At 49.1% G+C, this 25,040-nt stretch overlaps 3 protein-coding genes and 1 pseudogene across 3 annotated transcripts in view; 3 read left to right on the forward strand and 1 right to left on the reverse strand.

Moving 5' to 3' along the window:
• The window catches only part of EML2 (EMAP like 2), a 40,409-nt gene extending 39,046 nt beyond the window's left edge, over nt 1-1,363 (forward strand). The window contains exon 20 of the mRNA XM_089902688.1: nt 1,149-1,363. Within this exon, the coding sequence (XP_089758814.1) occupies nt 1,149-1,249 (101 nt within the window). The 3' untranslated portion in view covers nt 1,250-1,363. The remainder of the gene's footprint in view (nt 1-1,148) is intronic.
• Nucleotides 1,364-1,512: 149 nt separating this feature from the next.
• GPR4 (G protein-coupled receptor 4) lies at nt 1,513-5,063 on the forward strand. Its single transcript, XM_089902692.1, has one exon. The coding sequence runs from the start codon at nt 1,922-1,924 to the stop codon at nt 3,065-3,067; it is 1,146 nt and encodes a 381-aa protein (XP_089758818.1). The 5' UTR covers nt 1,513-1,921; the 3' UTR covers nt 3,068-5,063.
• A 2,340-nt stretch (nt 5,064-7,403) lies between these two features.
• The window catches only part of OPA3 (outer mitochondrial membrane lipid metabolism regulator OPA3), a 45,688-nt gene continuing 28,051 nt past the window's right edge, over nt 7,404-25,040 (forward strand). The window contains exon 1 of the mRNA XM_022585351.3: nt 7,404-7,623. Within this exon, the coding sequence (XP_022441059.1) occupies nt 7,461-7,623 (163 nt within the window). The 5' untranslated portion in view covers nt 7,404-7,460. The remainder of the gene's footprint in view (nt 7,624-25,040) is intronic.
• Nucleotides 24,496-24,972, reverse strand: LOC111180733 (barrier-to-autointegration factor pseudogene; annotated as a pseudogene).

Consider the following 25,040-nt stretch of genomic DNA (forward strand, 5'->3'; position numbering starts at 1 on the left):
CTCCGCAGGACCAGGAGAGTGGGGCCCAAGACTCTCACTCGGGAAATTCGGAGGGGAGTGGGGAGAGACAATGAAGGGGGCAGTCTCTGAGGGAGGGGACTGCTGGCACTGCCCCCAGGGCTCCCCCTTGCTCCCGACCTCAACCGAGTCCAGCATCTCCTCCTCTCAGCCCTTCCCCGCCCCGCCCCCACCCAGCCCCCTGCAGCTATGCTTCCCTGGGCTGTCAGCCCAGGGCCCTCTTCTGTCCAGTTATTCTTGGGTGAAAACTGAAGTGCAGGCTGGAGAAAGCCGAGATTTCCCCTCTCCCGCTATCAGGACCTTGGACAGGTCTCTGAACCTCTCTGTGCCTCAGTTTGTCTCACAGCGGGAATAACCCTATTCCTCATAGGATTCTTGAAATTTTAAAATTCATACCCATGAAAGTGCTTAAGACAGGGTCTGCTATGTAGTAGGACTTAATAAACTTTAGCTGTTATTATCACCACCGTCATCATTATAGTCAAAAATGGGGTGCCCTGGGTTAGGAGCAGGAGGGCTGGTTCTAGCCCGGTTCTGTCACTGCCTTGCTGTGCATCCTTGAGGGGAGTGACGCAGCCTCTCTGGGCCCAGTCTCCCTGTCTATAACATGAGAGTTGAGACTAGTTCTCCATTTCCCACAGCATGATATGATACTTGTGCAAGTTTTACATGGTTTCTGGAAGAAAGTTTTAAAATCTGAGTTGGATCTTTATTTTTATTTTTATTTTTTTGCGGTACGCGGGCCTCTCACTGCTGTGGCCTCTCCCGTTGCGGAGCACAGGCTCTGGACGCGCAGGCTCAGCGGCCATGGCTCACAGGCGCAGCCGCTCCGCGGCATGTGGGATCTTCCGGGACCGGGGCACGAACCCGTGTCCCCTACACCGGCAGGCGGACTCTCAACCACTGCACCACCAGGGAAGCCCCTGGATCTTTATTTTAACATCTGTTAGGGAAAAAATATATCTGGCATCTCAAATCTGTGTTTTCAGAGATCCGTTGCTTAGAGTGGGGCTCAATTAGGCATCGTTAGGGTCCCCACCCTCTGCAGCCCACTGGAGTCAGGGCAAAAGGGGTGTGGGGAGAAGGGGGTGGTCTATGACTCCTCTCACTGCAGTCTTCTCTCCCCACAGGTGCTGCAAAATCGGCTTTGAACTGTGAGGCGGGGCCACCTCATGTCAACTGCTCAGCTCCCACCAGGACCAAGCTGGAGCCCCGTCCTTGTCCCCTTTAAATTCCCTGTATTAGTAACCCTGCTCTGATCTAGCCCTTACTCACCTCCTTCCTGTTTCTTAAAAACCCTTCCCACATTCCCCAGACCGAGCCCTTCCTCTCTTTCATCCCTCACAAGACACCTCCTTTTCCGTAATCTTCTCCTCACTGTTTACCTTACTTATTTCCTTATTTCTTACTGGGGTCCTAGGAAATGCTAGCACCCCCATCCATCTTGCCTGGTCTTTTCAACACTCCCTAACTGTAGACTATCCTATCTCAACACTATCCCATACATTTCCACCCCACCGTTACTTCAGCATGGCCACGCTTACTTTCTACATCCTCCGCAAATCTCTCTCTCTCACCACTGCCCACTGATGCCTTCAGCTCCTCTATAAACAGCCCCCTCAGTCAATTTTGTGTGACCCCAGTACTCCTCCATTTATGCTCTGATTGGGTTCATAAAACCTCCTTGACAAAGACCTTTGTGAATCCTGCCATCCCCCAGACCTCCCTCTTGTCGTAATTCTATCCCTCCTCCAACTTTTCCCTCTCAAGCTCTATCCTTCCCTGCCCAGCCTGGCCCACGATTCGTGGTCAGCCTCATCTCTTCACTGTGGACTGCCTCCCACCATGTTCCCCTGAGCCTCCGAGGAGGGGGCTCAGGGGGCCTGATGGCCTCCCGCCACCCATGGCCCCACAGCCCCCGTGGGCCAGGGGAAGCATCTCGAAAGCCTCAGTGCCGAGGATGGGCAACCGCACGTGGGAGGGCTGCCACGTGGACTCCCTCGTGGACCACCTCTTCCCGCCCTCCCTCTACATCTTTGTCATCGGCGTGGGACTGCCCACCAACTGTCTGGCCCTGTGGGCCGCCTACCGCCAGGTGCGGCAACACAACGAGCTGGGTGTGTACTTGATGAACCTCAGCATCGCTGACCTGCTGTACATCTGCACGCTGCCGCTGTGGGTGGACTACTTCCTGCACCACGACAACTGGATCCACGGCCCCAGCTCCTGCAAGCTCTTCGGGTTCATCTTTTATACCAACATCTACATCAGCATCGCCTTCCTCTGCTGCATCTCCGTGGACCGCTACCTGGCTGTGGCTCACCCACTGCGGTTCACCCGCCTGCGGCGCGTCAAGACGGCCGTGGCCGTGAGCTCCGTGGTCTGGGCCACGGAGCTGGGAGCCAACTCAGCGCCCCTGTTCCACGATGAGCTCTTCCGCGACCGTTACAACCACACCTTCTGCTTCGAGAAGTTCCCCATGGAAAGCTGGGTGGCCTGGATGAACCTCTACCGGGTCTTCGTGGGCTTCCTGTTCCCGTGGGCCCTCATGCTGCTCTCCTACCGTGGCATCCTGCGGGCTGTGCGGGGCAGCGTGTCCACCGAGCGCCAGGAGAAGGCCAAGATCAAGAGGCTGGCCCTCAGCCTCATTGCCATCGTGCTGGTCTGCTTTGCGCCCTACCATGTGCTCCTGCTCTCCCGCAGCGCTGTCTACCTGCGCCACCCCTGGGACTGTGGCTTCGAGGAACGTGTGTTCTCGGCGTACCACAGCTCACTGGCCTTCACCAGCCTCAACTGTGTGGCTGACCCCATCCTCTACTGCCTCGTCAACGAGGGTGCCCGCAGTCACGTGGCCAAGGCCCTGCACAACCTGCTCCGCTTTCTGGCCAGTAACAAACCCCAGGAGATGGCCAACGTCTCGCTCACCCTGGAGACCCCACTCACTTCCAAGAGGAACAGCGTGGCCAAGGCCATGGCAGCCAGCTGGGTGGCCGCTCAGCCCTCCCAGAGGGACCAGGTGCAGCTGAAGGTGCTGCTGCCGGCACAGTGAACCCCGTGTCTGCAGAGCCCCCACTCCTCCATACTAACCCCACCCTCCCTTCCCTCCTGGTCCGGTGTATGCAAATTGTATGTAAATGAGGCTATGCTAATTTCCATACGCATGTAAGAAAATAGGAAAATAGTGACGTTGATGTGTCACTGGTCATCCATCGTCCTCCACCATGACCCCCTAACAATTCAGTAGAACTGTGCCTAGCCCTGCGCTGGGTGGTGCTAGTGACCCAGCGGTGACAAATGACAGCGCCGGCCCTGCCCTCATGGCTCCCACTCCACTGGGGGAGACAGATCTGTCCCTGGATAGTGATGACCCAGAGTGGGCAGGGCTCAGATGGGGAGCCCAGGGGCCGGGGGGAACCCAAGAAGGCATCAGACCCGGTCTGGGGGTCAGAAAGTGCCTCCTAGAGGAGGGGACCAGTAGATTAACTTTCCGGAAGGTAAAGACAAAAAAGTTAGGATTACTTTCAACAAGGGGGTAAAAGTCTGTGACTCACGGGGAAGGTGGAAGAAGAAACTCACCGAGTGCTGAGTGGTCACTTTTGCCTTTGGGAAGCTCCCGGTCATATAGGGGAGAGAGAGAGCAGGACAGAGCGTTTCAGAGTTTCAAGATAAACAGCATTCTCCAGGTCAGGACTGAGGAGGAGGGAGCAGAATCAAATGAAGGGCGATCAGCAAACGGGCTGGTGGAGCAGGGAGCAGGGCAGGCTTGGGAAGGGGGCTGGGGACAAGAGAAGACTATTTATTCATTCATTCAAGGGAGATTTGTTTATACCTACTCTCTGCCCAGCCCTGTGCTGGCCGGCAGCTGGGGACAAAACGGTGACCAAGACAGCCCAGGCCCCACCCTCACGGAGCTCACAGTAAATGAATAAAGATAAACATAACATTTGGAATCGATAAGGGTAATGGGGAAAAATAAAGCTGACTGAGGGGACAGACAGTGATGTGGAGTCAGATCTAGATAAGGAGGTCGGGGAGGGCTCACGGAGAAGGGGGCATTTGAGAAACGACCTGAAGGAGGAAAGGAGTCAGATGGAAGAGTGCTGCAGGCCGAGGGAACAGCAAGCGCAAAACATGGAGTAAGAGACTGCCTGCACTTGAGGGCCAGCAAGCACACACAGTGGTGTGGCGGGAACCGGGGACGGGAGGATGTGAGGAATGGAATTGAGACAGGCCAGGGACAGGGTCCCATATTATAGAGCTTTGTGAATCCACGTGAGGACTTTGCCTTTTATTCCAAGAGAAATGGGAGCTACAGAGGGGCTCTTAGCAGAGAAGGATTGGGATTTGGCTTAAATGTTAACAGGATTCCCTGGCTGCTGAGCGGGGAACAGAATATGGGAAGTAAGGGCAGAAGCCAGGAGCCCAGGCAGGAGATGCTGATGGCTGGACTGGGGTCGGGGGTGGGTGGTGGTGGAGTGGGGAAGGATCGGTGTCAGCTTTGGGATTTATCTTGAAGGAATTCGATGATGGAAGAAGCACAAGGGCCGGTGGGATTGTGTAACTCAAGCCCCTTGCCCATCCTGGGAAAAGGGTGACCAGGGGACCTGAACTGGAAGGATGTCTGGGAATGATCCCAGGCCCTACTCAAAGGCCGTCACCAAAGAGGCCAAGTGATTAGCCCAGGGTCACACAGCCAGTGAGTCAACGCCAGGGCCATCCTGGCCTCCCTCTCCCCTCCCTGTCTCTGCCTCTGTCTCTGTTCCCATGCCCCGGAGTGGCCATGGCTGCTGTCCTGGCTGATGGTGTTCCCCCCCTCCCCTGGCCCTCAGGGGTCAACCAGGAATGGCTGTCCTTCTAGAACTAGGCTGGAGAGCAGGAGGAAACACACAGCTCTGGACAGTCCTCGCCCCTTCTGATAGCCCATCTCCCTCCCTTCCTCCCCACGGGTGTGTAACAGGCTCCAGGCTCCTGATGAGATGTGAAGATCTCCCTACACACACACACACACACACACACACACACACACACAGGCACAAATACACCATTGCCCCAGAAGTTCCCAGAAGAGGTTCCTGGAAACCCTTCTCAGAGAAAGAAAGAGGAGGGAGGAGAGGAGTGAGAAAAAAAATGAACTTAATGAGGAAAATGGTTTTGCAGGAGGAGGGGTGGGTCACTGAGATGCAGGAAGTTGGGTCTTTGGTGTTGTGGGGAAGAGAAAAGAGGGAGCCCTGGGATTTGGCGGGGAGGGAGGGCTGGTAGTTTTCCCACCCTGTCTCACTGCTATAAAGCTACTGGGATGGAGATGTAGGGGAATAGAAGCTTTCTGAACACAGTCCCCTCAGGGAATCAGATGAAAGCCTGCATGCTACCCCTCCACCAAATGCTCATTCCCATTCATTCAATAAATATTTATTGAGCACCTACTATGTGCCAAACATTGTTCTAGGAGCTGAGGAAACAATAGTGAATTATAAACAAAAAAGTCATGTACAAGTTTGGAAGCTTCCTAAACCCATCATGTGGAAACTCAGCGTCCCACCCCCACCCCGAGTAGGTCCTTAGGCCACAGGCTAACACCCCCAGGGATCAGGAGAAGACTCTGGGCTGGGACTCCAGAAACCCCAGCCTCAGTTCCATCTTGATTACCTCTGGAACTCTGGATAAATCCTTGTCATCCTCTGGCTCCAGTTGGTCAGTCAGTAAAATGGGGGGGGGGGTCCCTAGTGGATGATGGACCTTGAATGGTCCCAAGCTCCTTAACATCTTTAGCCCAGAAAGGGTCCTGGGGAGAAGTTGTTTTTATGGAGTCTTGGCATTCTTAGTAATTTAGAATATCGAGGTTCACACATGTCAGTATCATCATTACAGATGGAGAAATGGAAGTCCATCAGGGCCAGGAAAGTGACAAAGGACACTCAGGGAGTCCTAGAGGATGCCAAGTAAAGCCCTGGGTCCCCCAACTCTGTGTCCTGAATGTTTCCTCCTGTACACAGCTTCTCTGTTCCTTGCACTTCCCCTCTTCCTCTGCCTCTTCGAGAATCTCTCAATTACCCATCAGCACTCCACCATCCAGAAATTTCTCTCAACCTCTTCTTGACCTTGTTTATATGATTTTGCTCCCTGCTGGGTAAGGGATGACAGTCTGGGACACTTCCTTAAACTCCTTCCTGAGCCAGCTCCCTAGGGACCCTCGCCCCACAATGGAGGAAGTGGGGCTGCTTGAGAACGGTATAGTTTATTAGCCAAGATGCTGGGCTATCAACCTCTGCTGGCTGAGGGAACTTGTGCCACTCTCCTGGCCCCTCTTTGGGTCTCAGTTCGTCAGTTACTTGGGAAATGGTTGGATTAGCTGCTTCTGGAGATGAAATGCGCCCTCATGCTGGAGTTAGCAATAATAATGCTAATACCTGTATAGTAATAAGGGCTGTTTATTGGGTGATTGGCACCATTCTGAGCTCTTAACATAGTTCACTATGTTTTTATATTCAAAATTTGCATGCAAGGCTTACAACAACCCAATAAGGTAAGTGTTCTTTTTTTTTTTTTTTAGTACATTTATTTAGTTAGTTAGTTAGTTTTGGCTGTGCTGGGTCTTCGTTGCTGCGCAGGGGCTTTCTCTGCTTGCGGTGAGCAGGGCTACTCTTCCGTGTGGCGCCCGGGTTTCTCATTGCGGTGCCTTCTCTTGTGGAGCATGGGCCCTAGAGTGCACGAGCTTCAGTAGTTGTGGCACACGGGCTCAGTAGTTGTGGCTCGCAGGGTCTAGAGCGCAGGCTCAGCAGTTGCGGCGCACGGGCTTAGCTGCTCCGCGGCATGTGGGATCTTCCCAGACCAGGGCTTGAACCCATATCCCCTACATTGGCAAGCAGATTCTTAACCACTGCACCACCAGGAAAGTCCCAAGGTGTAAGTGTTCTTATGATTCCCATTTTGTAGATGGGAATACTGATGCCCAGAGAGGTTAAGTCACTCGTCACACACAGCAAGTAAACAGTGGAGCTGGGTTCCCAATCCAGGTCTGTATGACTACCTGGACAGTTTCTTACGCCCAGTGAGAGCTCTAAACTGCGGGGGGAGGGGGGGGAAGGTGCATTTGGGACTCGTTAGCCCTAATTAGGACTAATTAAGACTCCTCCTTTGGAGATGCCACCCAGGTGTGTGACGTCACGGAGGAGGGCGGTGACGTCAGCCGAAGCGGGCGTGGGAACCCACGCAAGCTCCGCGAGCTGCCGTTTAACGGCACCACCCTCTGACCCTTACTTTCGCCGTATATTTGCATATTCATCGGAACGGACGTCGGAGCGTCAGCGTTGACGTGGTGTCGTCACGGAGCGCCCCTGCAGTTCCCAATAGGGCGTACGCACGTACGTAGGCACGCACAGCGACGAGCGGGCGGGGGAGGAGGGAGAGATCGGAGGCGCCCCTCCCAGTCAGCAAGGTTGCGCATGCCCCTTGCAACCGCCAAGATGGTGGTGGGCGCGTTCCCTATGGCGAAGCTGCTATACCTGGGCGTCCGGCAGGTCAGCAAGCCGCTTGCCAACCGCATTAAGGAAGCCGCCCGCCGAAGCGAGTTCTTCAAGACCTATATCTGCCTCCCGCCAGCTCAGCGTGAGTCTGACCCCACGTCCCTCCAACCTTCCCATTCTCTAACCCCTTTCAGGTGGTTGCTCAGGAGGTGGACTTCTGTTCATGACCAATCACAGCCCGAACCGGCAAAGTCTTTCAGCCAGTAGGGATGGTCCCTGGGAGAGGGGCATGCGGGTAGCCCAATAGTAAGAAAGGGCATGGGGTTAAGGGCGGGGCAGGGCGACCGCGCTTGAGTTGGGAATACTAGCCAATAGAGGAAAAGAGCGCGTGGAGACTGACGTCTAGACGGACCAATAACCTGGGGAATGGGAGTGATTTGGGCGGGGCATTCCAGGGCTGAGAGGAGCCGGGGGAGACCGGAGCTCCGGTCATTTGACCAAGTGGGGTAGTTTGCCAGACTATCCGTGGGAGGGTTCGCTCTGAAGACTCCACCTCGTGCCTCAGTTTCCCTCCCGTCCTGGGAGTTGAGAGGTGCTTATGTATCATCCGTTTAGGACATTCATTTGTTTGCCCCAGTTGTACTCCGGGAAATAGGCCTGGGTAGAGGCGTGGCTCGGGGCGAAGTCTGGGGTCTGGGGGCGTGACCTGGGAATCCGGCTAAAGGAGTAATTTTAACTAGATTGAACATTTGTCCATCTATTCATTAATCCACTCATACTCCATATTTGTTCGTCCATTCATTCAGTAGACAGACCATGCTGGCTTTTTCTGGGCTGGGAGACACATTTATGACCCATCACTGTCACCCCAGAGTGGTCAGGACGGTGTGAACTCCAGAGCTCAGAAAGACCTCCTGACCCGGGGGCGTGGGGTCAGGAAGGCTGTCTAGACGAGGGCTGCCTGAGCTGAGATCTGAAGGGCATAGTAAACATTTAAACTATGAGCTACTGTCAAAAGGCGATCTATGTGCTGTGGGCCTGTGGGAGCACAAAGTATGGAAATTTAACGTAATTTGCTGGGTCAGGGAACCACCAGTAATCCATCTGTTACTTCATTTAGTTAGTGTTTACTGAGCGTCTGCTTTGTACCTGGCCTTGTGCTGGGCAGTGATGGTGAAACAGCAGGAATCAAGCTAGCCCCAGTCTCTGCCCCCAAGGAACTCACAGTCAGGTGGGGACAGACCCATCCTTCAAGGTGACGACCCAGAGTGGGCAGAGCTTGCATGGGGGATCCCACTGGACACCTGACCTGACATGGGGTTCAGGGAGGGCTTCCTGGCAGAGGAGACCTCTGGGCTGGGAACTGAAGGGTGAGGAGAGTCTCACCAGACAACACGGGGACAGGGATGATGTTGAGGGCGAGGGAGGAGCATGCGCAAAGGCCAAGTGGTTACAGGGAGCACACTTTTTTTCCTTACAAGTTTGGATGCTTAAAATTTGCTTTCCAGGGCTTGGAATTTTTGGTCTTTTGGTGTTTGGTCGGTCCTCTGCCAGAGCTGCAGATCTTAGAACGGAGAAGTGTTGGATTACAGTTTCTGAAGTGCTTCCATATAAGCTCTCTCATTTGAGCCTCACACTCTTTTTTGTCCCCATGTCAGGGAGGGGAAATGACTTCCCCCAGTTTATAGAAGAGAAAACTGAAGCCTGAGAGCAGAGGGGAATTGCTGAGGTCACACGTGGAGTTAGTGCCAGAGGCTGACTCAAATCCTGCGTTCGGGATTCCCAGAGCTGGTTCCTGTTTCCTGCCTCTGTCTTTCTCCCAAGCACGGTGATGTGTCTCAGCGTTGTGGTTTAGAAAGTGGTTGCTTGAGTCAGACTGACATGGGTTCCAATCTGGCACACACACACACACACACACACACACGCACCCCGTCCCCTTCTCAGCCAGGTGATTTTGGGCAGGTCACTAACCCCTCTGAGCTTCAGTTTCCTCCTCTGTACAGTGAGTATTATATAATAGTGGCATTTAATGGGCCCTCACTTTGTGCCAGGCAGTCTGCTGAGAACTTCACAGCATTAAGTCCCCACCAATTATTATGAGGTAGACATCGTTATTATTCCTATTTTGTGTATATGCTACATGTGCATTTATGCTATAAATAATACTTAACCTCATCAAGTTGTTGTGAGGAGTAATGGATGTAAAGTGATAGGTCAGTGCACGGCTGTTGTGTAGATGTTATGGATACAGCTGAGAAGAAAAAGTAGAAGATTTTGTCTTCAGGGGACCTTGCGTTCTCGGCGTGGGGGGAAGCCAGACAACAAAGAAAACAGTTAAAATGTAAAGTTAGATATTGGATAGCACTAATTGCTCTGGAGAAAACGTCAGGGATGCAGGAGGAGGAGTATTTGGGGGACGGTTGTGAAGTTTAGATAGGATTACCAGGGAGACCTCACTGAAAATATGAGGAGAGGAGGGAGCACGCAGTGCGGGCATCTGGGGGAGGAGCTTTCTAGCCCGAAGTTTCCACAGGTGTGAAGACCCTGAGGTGACTGTGCGCCTGGCCTGTTTGATGAGCATCGAGGAAGCCAGTGTGGCTGAACAGTGAGACTGAGTGGAGACTGAGGGCCGAGAAGGTGGTGGGAAGGGGGCAGATCGTGCAGGGCCTGTGGGCCACCACAAACGCTTTGGCTTTACTCTGAGTGGATGGGACTCACTGGAGGGTCTGAGCAGAGGACGGATGGGATCTGAGTTCGATTTTAATAGCATCCTTTTAGCAATCATAGGGTGAGCGTGGATGCAGGGAAGACATGACTACAGTAGTCCAGGTGGGAGGTGAGTGAGGAGGAGGGGTCAGATCCCAGAGATAATTTTTTCCCCAACTACTTCTTTTTAAAATTTCAAACCCTGGGGCCTCCCTGGTGGCGCAGTGGTTGAGAGTCCGCCTGCCGATGCAGGGGACACGGGTTCGTGCCCCGATCCGGGAAGATCCCACATGCCGCGGAGCGGCTGGGCCCGTGTGCCATGGCCACTGAGCCTGCGTGTCCGGAGCCTGTGCTCCGCAACGGGAGAGGCCACAGCAGTGAGAGGCCCGAGTACTGCAAAAAAAAAAAAAAAAAGTTTCAAACCCTGAGAAAAGTTGAAAGAAAGAATGGTATGGTCATCAGGTATATGCCCTTCAACACCTAGTTCATCTCTTATTAGTCTTCAGCAGATCTGCTTTGTCTTCAACACCATATATGTATGCGTGTATGAATGTATATACACAATCTTTTCTTTTCTGAACAATTTGAAAATAAGTTTTGGACATGCTTCTAAACTCCTAAATACTTCAGTCTGTATCCTCTAAGAACAAAGGCATTCTATATGACACAGAACCAGTGTCATACCTGAGAAATTTAACATTGATAACAATAATATTGATGACAATATTGTTTAATATACAGCTCATATCTAATATATAGCTCATATTCTGGTCCCCCAAATGTCCTTTTAGCTGTTTATTATTTTTAACCTAGGGTCAGCTCAAGGATCATGCACTGCATTTGATAATCATGCCTCTTTAGTGTCCTTTAATCTACAGCAGGCTGGGCAATCTGGCTCACTGCCTGTCTTTGTAAATAAAGTTTTATTGGGACACAGCCCTGCCCATTCGTTGTACATTGTCTGTGGATGCAGAGTCGGATTTCCATGGCCCACAAATCTAAAATATTTGCTCTGTAGCCCGTAGCAGAAAAAGTTTGCTGGCCCTCCTCTATAACAGTATCCTTGTCCTTTCTTGTTTTTTGTGACATTGACATTGGAAAGGGTCCAAGCCAGTCGTCCCATAGTGCCCCGCAATCTGGGGTTTTCTGATTGCTTCCTCTGATTTGATTCACGTTGAGCATATTTGGCAGGAACACCACAGAACACCTAAGGACATCACCTCAGGGGGCTCCTGATGTCTGTTTGTTCCGTCATTTGTGGCGGTACCTTGGATCCCTTGGTTAAGGTGGTGACTGCTAAAAGAACCTTTCCTTTTCCCCTTAGTAATGATTAAGCAGTAGATTTGTTTGAAAGGTAGTGGCGGCAGGATTTCCTGTGGATTGGGTGTGACAGGCCGACTGGAAGAGGGGCAGGCTGGACGGAAAGTACCAGGGGCTCAGTGGGGGACAGGTTTGGTTGGAGATGCTTTTCGACGTTGGTATGCCCTGACTTCTCATATTCACACTTTTTATTTTTAATTAATTTATTTATTTAAAATTTTTTATTTTATTTTTGGCTGCGTTGGGTCTTTGTTGCTGTGCGCGGGCTTTCTCTAGTTGCGGCGAGCGGGGGCTACTCTTCGTTGCAGTGGGCAGGCCTCTCATTGTGGTGGCTTCTCCTGTTGAGGAGCATGGGCTCTAGGCACACAGGCTTCAGTAGTTGTGGCGTGTGGGATCAGTAGCTGCGGCTCATGGGCTCTAGAGCGCAGGCTCAGTAGTTGTGTTCCTCCGCAGCATGTGGGATCTTCCTGGACCAGGGCTCGAACCCATGTCTCCTGCATTGGCAGGTGGATTCTTAACCACTGTGCCACCAGGGAAGTCCCTGGCTAAGGTTCTTTTGACACAGTAGGGTAGACCTAGCTGTCGGTCTCCTCACAATAGGGGCCGGAGGGGTAGGTGTTTCTGCCTGGGAAAGAACAGTAAATGCAAGAAGCATAAATCATCGATGATGCACTGTGTCGGGGAGACAAAGATCTTTTTCAACAAAGATTTCTGGGGGAGAGAAAAGAAAAGAGGTTGGTGATGCCAGGAAGGTTGGGGCCACTCATGCAAAGTGCATTGCTGATGCTGCCAGGGGAACTGTGGGAGGTCTCTGGGCAGTGGGAAAATTCCAGTTGGTTTCCGCTTATTCCTTTGGAGAACACTGGTCATTTTTCCAGTTTGCTACTCTGGTAGGCAGAATAACGGCCCCCCAAAGATGCCCACATCTTAATCCCAGGAACCTGTTGAATGTGTTGCCTTACACAACAAAGGGGACGTTACAGATGTGATTGACTCAGGTATTTGGTGATTGGGAGAGTAGCCTGGATCATGCAGGTGGGTCCAGTGTAATCACAAGGGTCCTTATAGGTGAAAGAGGGAGACAGGAAAGGGACCGATTTGAAGCTGCTACCCTGCTGGCCTTGAAGATAGAGGAGGGACCGTGAGCTCAGGAATGCAGGTGGCCTCTAGAAGCTGGAAAAGGCAAGGGAACAAATTCTCCCCTAGAGCCTCCAGGAAGGAACTCTCGCCTGCTGACACCTAGAGTTTAGGCTAGTGAGAACCGTTTTGGACTCCTGACCTCTGGGACTGTAGAGAATAACTGTGTGTTGTTTTAAACCACTGCATTTGTGGTCATTGATTACAGAAGCAATAGGAAACTAATATGCCACACGATTCATTCAGGCTGCTGGGATAATTTTTTCAGAAGAGTTTAGCTCTGTGGTCATTCTTACAAGTTTTGGCTTTGGAGTTGGTTTCAGTTTTGCTACAAAGCAATCTGACCTACAGTTTAAGGACTTTACACAGTGACCATTTTTCTCTCAGTTTCGTGGCTTGACTGGGCTAGCTGGGCCCCGGCCAGTCTTGCTAGGTAGTCTCTCGGGGTTTCAGTCAGAGGGTGGCTGGGCCTGGAGTCATCAAGGAGGCTCTACTGGGATCTTGGAATGGCCAGTTCCTTCTCTCCGTCTCAGTGTTGTCTCAGGACCTCTGTTCTCCACGTGGTCTCGCCTCTCATGGTCACTCAGGGCCTCCAGGAGCTAGATTTCCATGAGGGAAGAAGCAGAAGCTGCAGGCCTTTTAAGGGCAGGGCCTGGATCCACACAGCATCACTTCCAGAACACGCTATCAGTCCAAGCAGCTCTGGCACAGACCAGAGTGAGTGTGAGAGGGGACCGCACAGGGCGTGATGCAGACAGTCACCAAAGGCAGTTTGCCACAGAGTAGATACTCTTGGCTTGGCATCTTGGAGCCACTAATGAGCTGTGTGACTTTGGGCAAGCAGCTCGACCTCTCTGAGACTCCAAATCCATGTTCATCAAATGAGGGTGATGATAGAACTCACCTCCCAGTATTCTTGTGGGGATCCAAGAGCCAGTGGATATCAAGGCCTGACCCAGAGCATGTGCATCTGGTCTTTAGTGCTGGCTGTGATAATCTGTTCTTAGCATATGTGGGCATTACTGTCCAGAGGCTGAAAACCCTGCTTCCAGATAAAGGCTTCCTGCACTCAGCTTTCCGCTTTGCCATTTGCTGTGCGTCCCGCGCAAGTCACCCCGCCTTTCTCTACCTCGGTTTCCTCCTCTGCATGGTATAGCGCTCACCTCATAGGTCTGTTGGGAGGGTCTGTTGCGTGCGTGAGTATCCTCAGCGCAGGCCTGGCACGTTCTAAGTTCAGTGACTTAAAGTGAACTTAGTAACTTAGTGGGGCGGAGTGGTCGAGAACCCGGCCTCTGGAGCTGAGCTGCCTACATGTTAATCCCAGTTCTGCCATTTTCTATGTGGCCCCAGGGCAGTTTTTTTTTTTTAATTAATTAATTTATTTTTGGCTGCATTGGGTCTTTGTTGCTGTGTGCGGGCTTTCTCTAGTTGTGGCGAGCTGGGGCTACTCTTAGTTGTGGTGTGCGGGCTTCTCACTGCGGTGGCTTCTGTTGTTGCGGAGCACAGGCTCTAGGCACGTGGGCTCCAGAGCGCAGGCTCAGTAGTTGCAGTAGTTGTGGCGCACAGGCTTAGTTGCTCCGCGGCATGTGGGATCTTCCTGGACCAGGGCTCGAAGCCGTGTCGCGTGCATTGGCAGGAGGATTCTCAACCACTGCGCCACCAGGGAAGTCCCTTCCGGGGCAAGTTATTTAACTTCTCTGGTTAAATGGTATCTGTAAATTATATCATTATAACTCATATTCCATGAGTTAATATATCCATAAAGCATTAGACAGTGCCTGGCTCTTAAGTGCTGCATAATTGTTTGTTGAATGTGTAGAGATATCAGGCACCATTATTATTTTGATCATCATCGTCATCTTAATACTAAGCTTTCCAGTGCATTCCTTCTCTGGTGGCCTGTTGCAGCCAAGCAGTCAGTACTTCAGGCCTTTAGGTGGCGTTGGTCCCTCTTCCTCAGTGAGACCTCACAGGCTTGGTAACAAGCAGAAGGGTCTGGGCTCTCCCATGAACATTTCTAACTAGCGCGGGGCAATTATTATGTTTGTCTGGTCAGAAGCTGGGATTGGAGTAAAGAAAAGTGAGAAAGGCAAACAGAGAGAGGGCAATGTGGCTGAGTAGAGAGCCTCCTATGACCTAATGCTTCCTAAAATATTTAAAGCATCCTTTGAAATGCATGGTTGTACCTGCAGTGAAGAAAAGGGACTCCTCCCAGAGCAAGGAGAAAGCCAGAGCAAAGAGCCAAGGAGGGGAGGGAGCGCTGAAGCCTCCTGGTGCTCTGGGGACATTGACAGATTCACATGGCCTTAGGGACAGAGGACCACCTTGTGAACAGCCAGGTCCTGGGGGAAGGTACCCCTCAGGGGAAGTGTGAACTAAAAAAAAATCCCATCCTGCAAAGGCACACAGCCTTACATCTAGGTAGAGATTGAAAAAGTTTTCCCCTGAGAATTGTCTGTCCCTCATGTGGGTTTGAGGCTTCAATTATACTCTTTGGAAGGTCCTGGAAACAGTAGGCTGAGAATGAACCCGGATCTGTGTGCCCCTAAGTACCTGGCCAGGACAAACATAAACCCTCCCTGGAGGAGCCCCACCCTCTGCCTGGGCCTTGGAGAATTCCTTCAGGTAGAGTTCCGGCACATATGAGCTCATGATAAAAAAAAATTATGTGCCGTACAGAGAAGCAGGCACCATGATCGAGAGTCAGCAGACACAAAATATGGCAGGTCAAGACCCGCAAACAAACAAACAAACAAACAGACAAACAAAAAAGACCCGCAAACATTGTGGATGTGGGAATGATCAGATACGGATATAAAATAGCCCTGTTTATATATGAAAAGGATAAAATAGGACAGATTGAGTACAATCAAAAATCACCAGGAAGTTGCAAAAAGAGCTAAATAGAACTTCGAGAAGTGACAGATACAACTGAAGTTCAGAGCTCGACAGAACTAAAGAAACACCAGACTAAATATAGCTGCTAAGAGGATTGGTGAGCTGAAAGGTAGATGCCCTGAAGGGAAAAATGTGAGCTTTGTGGTGTGCTCCCCTCAGCTGCCCAGGTCCTGATTGGTCCACCTGGGGAAGGAAGGGCTGGACACTTTATTTTTTTATCTATTTTTTATTCTTTTGGCTGTGCCACTCAACATGAAGGATCTTCCCCATCCAGGGATCAAACCCATGCCCCCTGCGTTGGGAGCATGGAGTCTTAACAACGGGACCGCCAGGGAAGTCAGGGACTTTTTTTTTTTTTTTTTAATTTATTCGGCTGTGTTGGGTCTTAGTTGTGGCACACGGGCTCTTCATTGGGGTGCACGGGCTTCTCTCTAGTTGTGGTGTGTGGGCCCCAGAGTGCATGGGCTTAGTTGTACCGCGGCCTGTGGGATCTTAGTTCCCTGACCAGGAATAGAGCCCGTGTCCCCTGCATTGGAAGGCGGATTCTTAACCACTGGACCACCAGGGAAGTCCCCATTTTTATTTTCAGTATTTTCCAGACAGGATCCGCGTGTGCATGAGCGCTTGAAAACCACTTCCCTGGAGTCTATTTATAATCTCCAGAGCACCACATCAGTTATGTTACATGACAGCGGGCTGCTGTTGGTGACCTCCAAACAGTTTTATTATGCTCTCCTATTAAGGAAACGTTCTGACAGTTCTCCCCTAGTATGAATGTGTGTGTGTGTGTGTGTGTGTGTGTGTGTGTGTGATATGAATGTGTATACATAGTTATTTAGGAGTCATGAATAGTACTGACATATATTACTGTGAATATATTATGTGCATTTAAAAACATTAAAAAATTGGAAGGGATGAAATTTTTTATTTTTTGAAATTAATATTTTAATAATAAAATTTTTATTTTATATATTCATAGCCCTCCAAATGTTTTTGCTCTCACTAAAAATATTTTCTTATACAGGCATTGTTAATGCATTTGGAAACTCTCAGTGTAACCATCTTTTCTTTTTTTTTTTTTTTCTTTTGTGGTACGCGGACTTTTCACTGCTGTGGCCTCTCCCGTTGCAGAGCACAGGCTCTGGACGCGCAGGCTCAGCGGCCATGGCTCGCGGGCCCAGCCGCTCCGCAGCACGTGGGATCCTCCTGGACCGGGGCACGAACCCGTGTCCCCTGCATCTGCAGGCGGACTCTCAACCACTGCGCCACCAGGGAAGCCCTGTAACCATCTTTGAGAGTCGTTTTGACATTCTTTGTGCATGGCTGGCTGTCACAGCTGGCAAAGTCCTAACTGAGGTACAGACCAAATGAGAGAAGTGTGCCGTCAGCTGAATTTAATCCCCCTGCTCAGCTTTCATTCCCACCCTTCATATGCAGAGGAGTTTGTTGGAATTTTCTCGTGCTGGCCTTGTTAAATCTTCCGTCCCTGGTTTCTGAGCAGGACTCTTTAAGAAGCCCTGGTGTGAGGACTTGATTTGCAACCTGAGAATGTCCCCGGGAATCAATTTGCCCAGGCTGCAATGCGCTGAATGGACAGGAGAGGGCGCCCGTGTCAGTCCTTTAGCCTTTAGGTCCAGCGCCTGAGGATGCTGGCACCTGCGGCTGAGGGGCACTGGAGGGCTTCTCTGTAGTCCATCTGGGTGTGTCTCTGTATGCCTAGTAAAGCTTAATTTCTTCTTATTTTCACCCTCTCCTTCCTTTCTCCTCTTCTTCTTTCCCTTCTCTTTCTTCAAACCAAACATAACCGGAAGTTGATATTTTCTTCCTATGCTCCAGAGAAACACCTTGTTCACCCTTCTTTGTTCACCTGTCCTTGAGACTCCTTGGTCTACCCCAATGTTCTCGGCCTCCCAGGATGTGCTTCTGTCTCTAACTAGGGTCTTACCCCTTGTTTCTAATTTTTGGTTCCTCCTTTGTTCCTGCTGTCCTGGCTCCAGCTGACCCCACCTCAGACCCCTAAGCCTCCACATAGCTGGTGATTTCTTCAGAGCCCCCCACTCCCCCCTCTTTCCTCAGTGATCTTCCGGCTTCCAGACCCACCTCGGTCCTGCCTTTGATGAGCACACAGCCACAGCAGCTACCTTCTACTGAAGGCCTAGTGTGTGCTGAATTCTGTGCTGCGTGTGTTGCCATTTTTATCTCTTTTCTTTTTAAAACTGAATCAAATTTTAATTTTATTTTGGGGTTTTAGGGGTTTTTTCCTCTGAAGTGTTTTGGGGGGACTTACTAAATTTACAAAAGTAATATATGCTTCTTGTGAACGAAAGAACAAGACACAAATCAGTTTGTGCTCATCTGTGATTGATCGAAAACCCAGCCAATAAATCTTACCCAAATCTTAAGTCTAAGGGATGTTTATTGTTGGTGGAGGAAGGTGGCTTTGTGGTTGTTTGGTGGCTTGGTGATGTTATTAGGGACCTGAGGACTCTTTCTGTCTCTACCATCTTGGTGCTCAGGCAGTAACTCCCCTCAAGGCCTCAAAGAGGCTACTGGAGCTCCAGGCATCGTACCTTTATACTGCAGTGTCCAAAGGGAGAAAGTGTGTGTGTGTGTGTGCGCGCGCGCCGCGCACGCATTTATATGTGGGACAGGGGTTCTAGGGAAATGAGAGAAAGCTCTTCAAGGAGAAAAATATTCTCCCAGAAGCCCCCAGGGGACTCCCCTCACTGCTAATTGGCCAGAATTTAGTTACATACCATCCCTTGCTATATGGGAGGGCAGGGTGGTGAATGAATACAGCTTCTAGACTAATGGCAGGAGAGGATGGAGTTAATAAGACAGTACAGAATGATATAAAGTAGTATGAATAGTAATGAGCACTAAGGTTGTTGTAGTCTTTCTGTATATTAATTTATTCTCCCCACACCCTGTGAGGTAGATTGCCATCCCTAACATACTTAAACAGATGAAGAAACTGAGCAGAGCTGTTAGGTAACCTGCCTGAGGGCACACAGGTGCTGAGTGGTAGAGCTAGGACCAGATCGTCTGGTTTTACTTTGCACTCCCCGTGCTCAACCCCATCCCCAGTCTCTGCAGGCAGCCATGCTGAATCTCCCACTAGATAGTTAATTCATGTACAAGCCTTGAATGCACCAACATCCCTGCCAGCCAGGGTTTATGATCCCCATTTTGAAAAAGAGGAAGTGGGGGTGCGGAGAGGTTGAGAAGCTTCCCCAAGCTCACACAGCATGTAAGTAGCAGGGCCAGAACTTGAATCCAGGAACGCCCGACTCTAGAGCGCACTAAGCTCTTAGCCTCGTTAGCTGCTTCCCTTGTGCCTCTTTTTTTTTTTTTTATACTGGATGTTTATTTATTTATTTATTTATTTATTGGAGTATAGTCGCTTTACAATGTTGTGTTTGTTTCTACTCTACAGCAAAGTGAATCAGCTATACGTATACATATATCCCCTCTTTTTTGGATTTCCTTCCCATTTAGGTCACCGCAGAGCATTGAGTAGAGTTCCCTGTGCTATACAGTAGGTTCTCATGAGTTGTCTATTTTATACATAATATCAATAGTGTATATGTGTCAATTCCCATCTCCCAATTCATCCCACCCCCCGTTCCCCCTTGGTATCCATACGTTTGTTCTCTACATCTGTGTCTCTATTTCCACTTTGCAGATAAGATCATCTATACCCTTGTGCCTCTTAAATCCCCACAGATGCCTTCTGTACTAAGTTAAGTTGTACAGAGTCTCCAGATATGGGCAGGGAGTAGAAGTGGGATTATTTTCTGGGACAAGGACTTGCTTCAGTCCATTAAGCGGCTGTATAATTGACTCATTCAACAAATCTTAATTTAGTGCCTGCTGTCTGCGAGGAACTATCCTAGGAGGTATGACTAACAACACAAAAGACGCTCCTCTCATGGAGCTCACATTTGAAAGTATTAGTTACCTGTGTAGTGACTCCAGGGCACAGAGAGGTCCTTCTTCCCAGGGTGAATCTCAGTGGTCCAGCTTGGGTCACATCCCCATCCCCGAGCCAGTCACTATGGGCCGGGAATGCAGTGCTCTGATTGGTCAGTCTGAAGGACTGGGTTAACCCCTGCGAAATCCTTTGGACCCAGAGTGCGGGAGATGGGATTCCCGCACTGAGAGACGGAACCAATCATGTTTCCTCTGGTGACTGGTGGGCTGCACATCACTGCTGTCTCTGGGCAGTCATGGAGGATGGGACCAGGTTCACCAGAGGAGGCTCCCGCCCTGCTTGTAGCAGCGCAAGTCTGTTAACACCTGGAGCACTGTTGGGGCCAGCTTTCAACTGGCTGGAACCCATCCAGGAAAGGGCAGCCAGCACAGGGACTGGCTCGAAGCTGTGTTTACTCTGAATAGTAATTTCGTAACTGATGACAATAGTTTTTATTTATTATGCTTTCTGTGATCTCAACAAAATATATGAACCACCTTATTAGGGAGATTATATGATCGTCCTGGTTGTATGAGTGGGGAAATAGCCCAGAGACCAGGAAGTTTCCTGAGGCAACACTGAACAAGAAATCAAGCCTACTGGCTCCCAAGCTCCTCCTCTTACACTGAGTTGTTAATATTTGATTTTTTGCGTATTATTTATTGAAGTACCGTATCTCTACAGTATAATACTAAAGTTTAATAAAGATCTGTAGTTTAATGAGTATTAACAAACGCATATGCCCGTATAACCAACACTCAAGATATAAAACATTTCCATCACCCTGGGAGAAGTTCCTTCCTTTCCCGTTCTGTCATCCTGTATGACTTCTCTCACTATAGATTAGTTTTACCTGTTGTTAAACTTCGTACAAATGGAATCATGCAGTATGAACCTTATGTCTAGCTTTTGTTCACAAGATGCTTTTGAGATATTTCCTTGTTGCTGCATGTATCAGTGGTTCATTTCTTTTATTGCATATTCTTTTCTTTTATTCCAATACATATATGAATATCCTACACTTTGTTTATCCATTCTCTTAATCATTTGGGTTTCCAGTTTTTTTGGTTATTACGAGTAAAACTGCTGTGAACATTCTTGTACAAGCCTTTGTGTAGACGTATGCTTTTATTTCTCTTGGTTCAGTACGTCAGAGTAAAATTTCTGAGTTATATGGTAAAGGTGTGTTTAATCTTACAAGAAACTACCAACGAATTTTACAAAGTGGCTCCAGTTACTCTGCATCCTTGCCAATATTTAATGTTTTCACGGTTAATTTTAGCTATTACAGTTGGTGTAAAATGGCAACTCATTTGCTTTTTTCCTGGGGAATGGTAATGCTGAGTACTTTTTCGTGTGATAATAAATAAACATTTGTTACCTCACACAGTTCCTGAGAATTAGGCATTTAGGAGTGGCCAAGTGAGTGGCTTTGGCTCAGAGTCTGTCAGAATGAAGGCTCACCTGGCGCTGGAGGATCTGCTTCCAAGGTGACTCACTCACCTAGTTGTTGGTAGAAGATCTCAGTTCTTCACTGGCTGTTGACTCAGTTGCTTTCCACATGGACCTCTCCTTAGGGCTACCCGTGACCTAGCAGCTGGCTTCCCTCAAAGAGAGTAATCCAAAAGTGAAAGTGACCGAGACTGAAGAAGCAGTGTCTTTATAATGTAATTTTGGAATTGACATACTACCACTTCTGATCACATTGTGTTGATCATACAGACCAACCCTGGTACACTGTGGGAAGGGACTATACAGAGGTGTAAGTACCAGGAGACAGGGATTGTTGGGGGCTATCTTGGAGGTTGGCTACCATAATTCTACTACTATCATGAGTTAAAATGATCGATTTTTTTCTTAAAGAATATTAAACCAATCTTATATTCTTGTATAAACCCCACTTGGTCATGGTGTAGTATCCTTTTAATATATGCTGACTTTGATTTGCTAATATTTTCCAAAACATTTTTGTATCTGTAGTCATGAGTGATATAGTCTGTAATTTTTTTTCTCGTAATGTTTTTCTCAGGTTTTAATATCACGGTTTGGCTGACCTCACAAAACAATTGGGAGAATGTTCCCTCATTTTCTATTTTCTATAAGATTTTGTGTAAAATTGGAATTATTTCTTCCTTAAATATTTGATGTAAATGTCCAGCTTGGCTTGTAGTTTTTTTTAAGGGAAGATTTTTAATAACTGATACAATTTCTGTAGTAGTTATAGGACTCTTCAGATTTTCTGTTCCTTCTTGTGTCAATTTCCATAAATTATGTTTTTCAAGATACATGTCACTTCATATAAGTTGTTGAATTTATTGGGATAAAGTTGTGCATCATGTTCCTTTGGTATCCTTGTAATATTTGTAGCATCTCTAGTGATGTCTCCTCTGTCATTCCTGATAGTGATAATTTATGTTTGCTTTTTTCTTTATTCTTGAATACTAATCCTGCTAGTGGTTTATCAAAGTATGTTTCAAAGAATCACCTTTTAGCTGTGTTATTTTCCTTTTATTTTTCTGTTTCCTATTTCGTTGATTTCCACTCTTATCCTTATTATTTTTTTCTATTTGTGTTTAACTTGCTCTTTTTTTAGTTAGATAGAATCTTAGATTATTGCTTTTTCAATCTTTCTTCTTTTCTTAATATAAGCACTTAAATATAAATTTCCCTCTAAGCACTACTTTAGTTATGTTCCATAAAATTTGACACATTGTGTCTTTTTAAAAAAATTATTTATTTATTTATTTTTAGCTGTGTTGGGCCTTCGTTGCTGTGTGCGGGCTTTCTCTAGTTGTTGTGAGCGGGTCTACTCTTTGTTGTAGTGCGCGGGCTTCTCATGGCAGTGGCTTCTCGTTGCGGAGCATGGGCTCTAGGCACACGGGCTTCAGTAGTTGTGGCACGCGGGCTCAGTAGTTGTGGCGCATGGGCTTAGTTGCTCCGCGGCATGTGGGATCTTCCCGGACCAGGGCTCGAACCCATGTCTCCTGCATTGGCAGGCAGATTCTTACCACTGCGCCACCAGGGAAGTCCCACATTATGTCTTTATTGTCATTCAGTTCTGTATATTTTTTAGTTTCTCTTGTGATATCTTCTTTGACCCCTGGGTTATTTAGAAGTGAGTTGTTTAGTTTCCAAATATTGGGGCCTTTTTAGATTTCTCACTGTTATGATTTCCAATTTAGTTCCATCGTGGTCAGTAATAATGCGTGTGGTAGAAAAATTCAGGTGGTACAAAAGGAAATATGATGAAAAGTACATACCTTCTTATCCCTATCAGCCTGCCTGTCTTCCTTCTTTTCTTTGTTCATTAAGAAAGATTTATCAAATGCCTACTACTTGCCAAGCACTGGGGATACAGCTGTTTAAAAAGAGACCCATGTCTCTGCTGCCCTTTAGAGTTGAGTTCTCCTGATAAGAGACAGATAGTAAATAAGAAAGTAAATGGACTTCCCTGGTGGTGCAGTGGTTAAGAATCCGCCTGCCAATGCAGGGGACACGGGTTCGAGCCCTGGTCCAGGAAGATCCCACATGCCTCGGAGCAGCTAAGCCCATGCGCCACAACTGCTGAGCCTGTGCTCTAGAACCCACGTGCCACAACTCCTGAGCCCACGTGCCACATCTACTGAAGCTCGCACGCCTAGAGCCCATGCTCCGCAACAAGAGAAGCCACTGCAATGAGAAGCCCGCGCACTGCAACGAAGAGTAGCCCCTGCTCACTGCAACTAGAGAAAGTCCACGCACAGCAACGAAGACCCAACACAGCCCAAAATAAATAAATAAATTTATTTAAGAAAAGAAAAAAGAAAGTAAATATATTACATGTTAGGTGGTACTAAGGGAAAAATGAAGCAGGAAAGAAGAAGGATTAGGTGTAATGGGAGAAGGTATTTGCTCTATTAGAGTGGATTTAGGAAGCCTTCTCTGAGGAGGTGATTACAGAGTAAAATGAGGAAGTATGGATGTTTGGAGAGTAGTGTTTCAGGCATAAGGTACAGTAAGTGCAAAGGCCCTGAGGCTAGAGCATGCCTGCTGGGTTCCAGGAACAGTGAGGAGGCCTGTGTGGCTGGGGCAGAGGGTGATGGGAAGAGTAGGTCAGAGGTTAGAAAGGAAACCACCACAGGCCGCTCCCCAGATGCCCTCCAGAGGTGTTCTGTGTATAATCAGGTGTGCTGTATGCATATGTTAACTCACATAAAAGGTTGTGCACTGCTCACCTCGTTTTGTGCTCTGGCTTTTTCCTCTTTAACTACAGAACCTTGAAAATTCATCCCACATTCTTTTCCATAGCACTTGGTACTTAGTGTGATCGTACCAGGCCCCTGTTGGTGGACGTTTAGGTTATTTCTGGGTTATGCTCTCCCAAAGAATGCTGCCTTCAGTATTCCAGTCTATGTGGCACTTGGCAGGCAGCCTTCATGCTGTTGTACGTGAATCCACCCCAACTCCCCGCACTCCTGCAAGGAGAGTTTTAAGGGAATCCTTTCCAGAGCTCTAGCTTCAACTGACTTGCCTGAGGAATCTGCTGGGTTTCCTCCCTCCCTCCCTCCGTCCTCCTTTCTTTCCTTCCTTCCTTCCCTCCCTTTCCGATGGTTCTGCTCCCAAGAAAAGAAATTATGGGAGAAGTATGAAAAGAAAGGCAAATCGCCTCTCCCTTCTTGGTGATGCATTGCCCCAGGTATAAAAACAACCAGCAGGGCTTCCCTGGTGGCGCAGTGGTTGAGAGTCCGCCGAGAGTCCGCCTGCCGATGCAGGGGACACGTGTTCGTGTCTTGGTCCGGGAAGATCCCACATGCTGCGGAGTGGCTGGGCCCGTGAGCCATGGCCGCTGAGCCTGTGCGTCCGGAGTCTGTGCTCCACAACAGGAGAGGCCACAGCAGTGAGAGGCCCGCATACCGAAAAAAAAAAAACAACAAAAAACAACTTTACAAGGGCAGTAACCGTTCTACCAAAAAGAGCTGACTCAAAACTTGGCAGGGAAAGGAGAAGGGAGATGCATGCAAGGCTGAGAATTCCAAAGAAGTTGAAATGATGAGGGGAGAGATCTCCCAAAAGACCCTGGAGTACACGGGAGGTCTGCACCACCACAGCAGTGTTTTCCCTTGGAGAGGATGGGGGAGGAGTCCTCACTTGGCTGCAAACTCTGGAGACTCAGTGCTGGGGCTCGGGATCAGGGCTCCCCAGAGAGCATCACAGGAAGGCGTCGCACCACTCCCCCAGGCACCTGAAGCAGTCCCGGGACTGCGTGGCGTTGGCGCCGCGTGTGTCCTTCAGCCATTCCCGGAAGAGGTCTTCATCTTTCTTTAGCACCAGAAACTAGCCAAGAACCACATGGGCCTTGTCAAAGCCCCTTTCCTCCAGCTTCTTGCCCAGGACTTTGCCAGCGCCGGCTAGGCTTCCCACTGGCTTTTTCCCCATGGGCTCTGCCACGAAATCTCAGTGCTTTTGGGAAGTTGTCATCTTTTAAATATTCTTTTTTTTTTTTTAATTTTATTTTATTTGGCCATACCACAAAGCATACGGGCTCT

The sequence above is a fragment of the Delphinapterus leucas genome, chromosome 20 (genome assembly GCF_059928025.1).
Source record: "Delphinapterus leucas isolate spDelLeu-1000000601 "Yukka" chromosome 20, BTC_Dleu_Yukka2, whole genome shotgun sequence".
In the NCBI taxonomy this organism is placed as follows: domain Eukaryota; kingdom Metazoa; phylum Chordata; class Mammalia; order Artiodactyla; family Monodontidae; genus Delphinapterus; species Delphinapterus leucas.